The 2,031-nt window shown below is 50.0% G+C and overlaps 1 protein-coding gene across 1 annotated transcript; it reads right to left on the bottom strand.

Moving 5' to 3' along the window:
* Nucleotides 1-311: 311 nt before the first annotated feature.
* On the bottom strand, nt 312-1,999 carry LOC107199570 (hydrocephalus-inducing protein-like). Its single transcript, XM_015616889.3, has 3 exons — nt 1,748-1,999; nt 986-1,085; nt 312-437 (listed from the first exon to the last, which is right to left on the bottom strand). Exons 1-3 carry the CDS (start codon nt 1,970-1,972, stop codon nt 334-336), a joined length of 429 nt encoding a protein of 142 aa, XP_015472375.1. The 5' UTR covers nt 1,973-1,999; the 3' UTR covers nt 312-333.
* Nucleotides 2,000-2,031: the final 32 nt, after the last annotated feature.

Raw genomic sequence — 2,031 nt, 5'->3', positions numbered from 1 at the left:
TCACAAGGTTACTGCAAGAAACCTTGACACCAAAATTTTTCATTCACTCTTTTACAGAGTCTCAGAAGGAGAAAGGAGGTGACCATCAAAGAAAGGTAATGAATCTCAGCATTTCAGTGGCTGAAGTTCTTGGGGCTCTCCTTTGGGTTCCCTGCTGAACTGTGGAGAACTGCTGGTTTGTGGCTGGATTCTCTGGTAAAATAGTTGAGATTAGAGAGCCCAGGCTTTGTATTTACCAAGAGGTAGCCAGCATTGAAACAGGTTCTAGCCATTGACACAGGGAGAATGCAGGCCTGGGAACCCGAGGAAATGCTCACCACCAGGCAGCTGGACTCACCTGTACTCGATGTTGTACACCCCTTTGTTCTTCAGAGTCAGGACGTTCTTCACATTATCCAGGACATTAATGGTTCCAAATTCCAAGCCTCCATCTGGACCTGCAGAAAACCCGCAGAGCAATGTCAGACACGGTATTTGTGAGCTGCTGCAGAATACACCAGGTCCCAAGCTACATGGAGGTCCTGGCACAAAACCCTTTTCAGCAAGTTTCTCTTCTTGGAAGTCTTTTCCAGCTACTTGTCTGCCTTTTCTCTTCTTACTCAGAATATCTGCAGGCTTAGTAGCTAAGGAGCTCAGCTTCCATTTCCTCGCTTCCAAGCACAAATCCAATCACTTTACATGCTGTGCTGAGCCTGTGGGAATTGCCAACTGCCTGTTCACGTCACTGGTGTTTCAAAGCCCCCAAAACCAACCTGCACATGAAGCTGCACTCTTCAAAGTTCAGAGGGGACAGACTTAAGGCTGTCAGTGCCCGGACAATGCTTTATTTCACACACCTTGCAGGCTATGTGCTTTATGTATCCATGCTATTCTTGCATCCCATCCCGTCCCATCCCGTCCCATCCAATCCTATGTGCTTTGGTGTCCCACCTCCCAAGGTAATGCAGTACACCTGCACTGCTTTGTTTGGGAGACATCCACTGACCTTCAGGCAGGTCCATGCTCAGGAAAACATCATAGACTTCTGCAGAGATTATGATGTTTTCAGCCTGAACAATCCCCAGGATGTTTTCTGTATCTGAAACCTGAGGCAGCAAGAAACAAACACTGTTCAGATTATTCTACTGGTAGACAGCCTCTAAGTCCTTATCTCTGTTGGCTGCTTCCCCTATGGCCTCCCTGCCTTCACAAGTGTTGGTGGACACCCAAGCTTTGCTAACCTGTTCATCTCATGGGCTGCCCCAGTGGGATTCTGCTGCAGTAAAAAACCCCATCAGCCCAACTACACTGCTACAGCAGGGAAAGCATCCTTGTGATGCACAGGGATGTAAGAACAACCACAGGAAGTGTGAGGTGTCTCAGAGCAGGTGGCATTGACAACCCTTTCCAATCACCTAGCACCCTCTCTGAAACGCAGCCCCTAAACCATGGGGAACAAAATGCCAGGGGGAGAGTGTTGCATTATGCAAGAGGTTCAGACAAAGTCCAAGAGGAATGCAGAGATCACGCTGCAGTCTGTACAACCAAATAACCTTGCACCATTCACAGGGACAAGGTGGTTGTGCTACAGGCTCAGTGTCTGGTTATCTGGGGGGATGTGGATGCACTGCACGTTCTGGCAAACGCTGTGTAGAGGCACAAGTTGAGGTCACAGCACCCTTGTGTTTGTCAGGAGCAGCTCTTCCTGACTCTGTCCCTAAGAGCACGTGGCTGCTCACTGTGCCAGGCAGGGCACAGTCCCTCTCACCTCCAGTCGGAGGGTTTTCTCAATGCTGCCAATCTGCTGGGCCTTGAAATCCACTGTCACTTCAATCTCTGAGCCAGGATCAATGGTGCCGTTATCTTGGGACAAGGAGAAGTCCTCAACAAGGTCATCCAGCCCACTGAGCTGCCAGGCCATGGGCAGTAGGGTGTTGTTTTTCAGGACCAAGGTCCTGCTGTCAGTCCTGCAGAGACAGGAGGCACTTGGCATCAGCTGCTGGCTGGTCACACCAGCCTCGCCACTGAATGCAACCTGGAGCAGCTCCATCC

This window comes from Parus major, unplaced genomic scaffold, assembly GCF_001522545.3.
Source record: "Parus major isolate Abel unplaced genomic scaffold, Parus_major1.1 Scaffold1122, whole genome shotgun sequence".
NCBI lineage: Eukaryota > Metazoa > Chordata > Aves > Passeriformes > Paridae > Parus > Parus major.
This window is presented reverse-complemented; position numbering and strand designations above follow the sequence as displayed.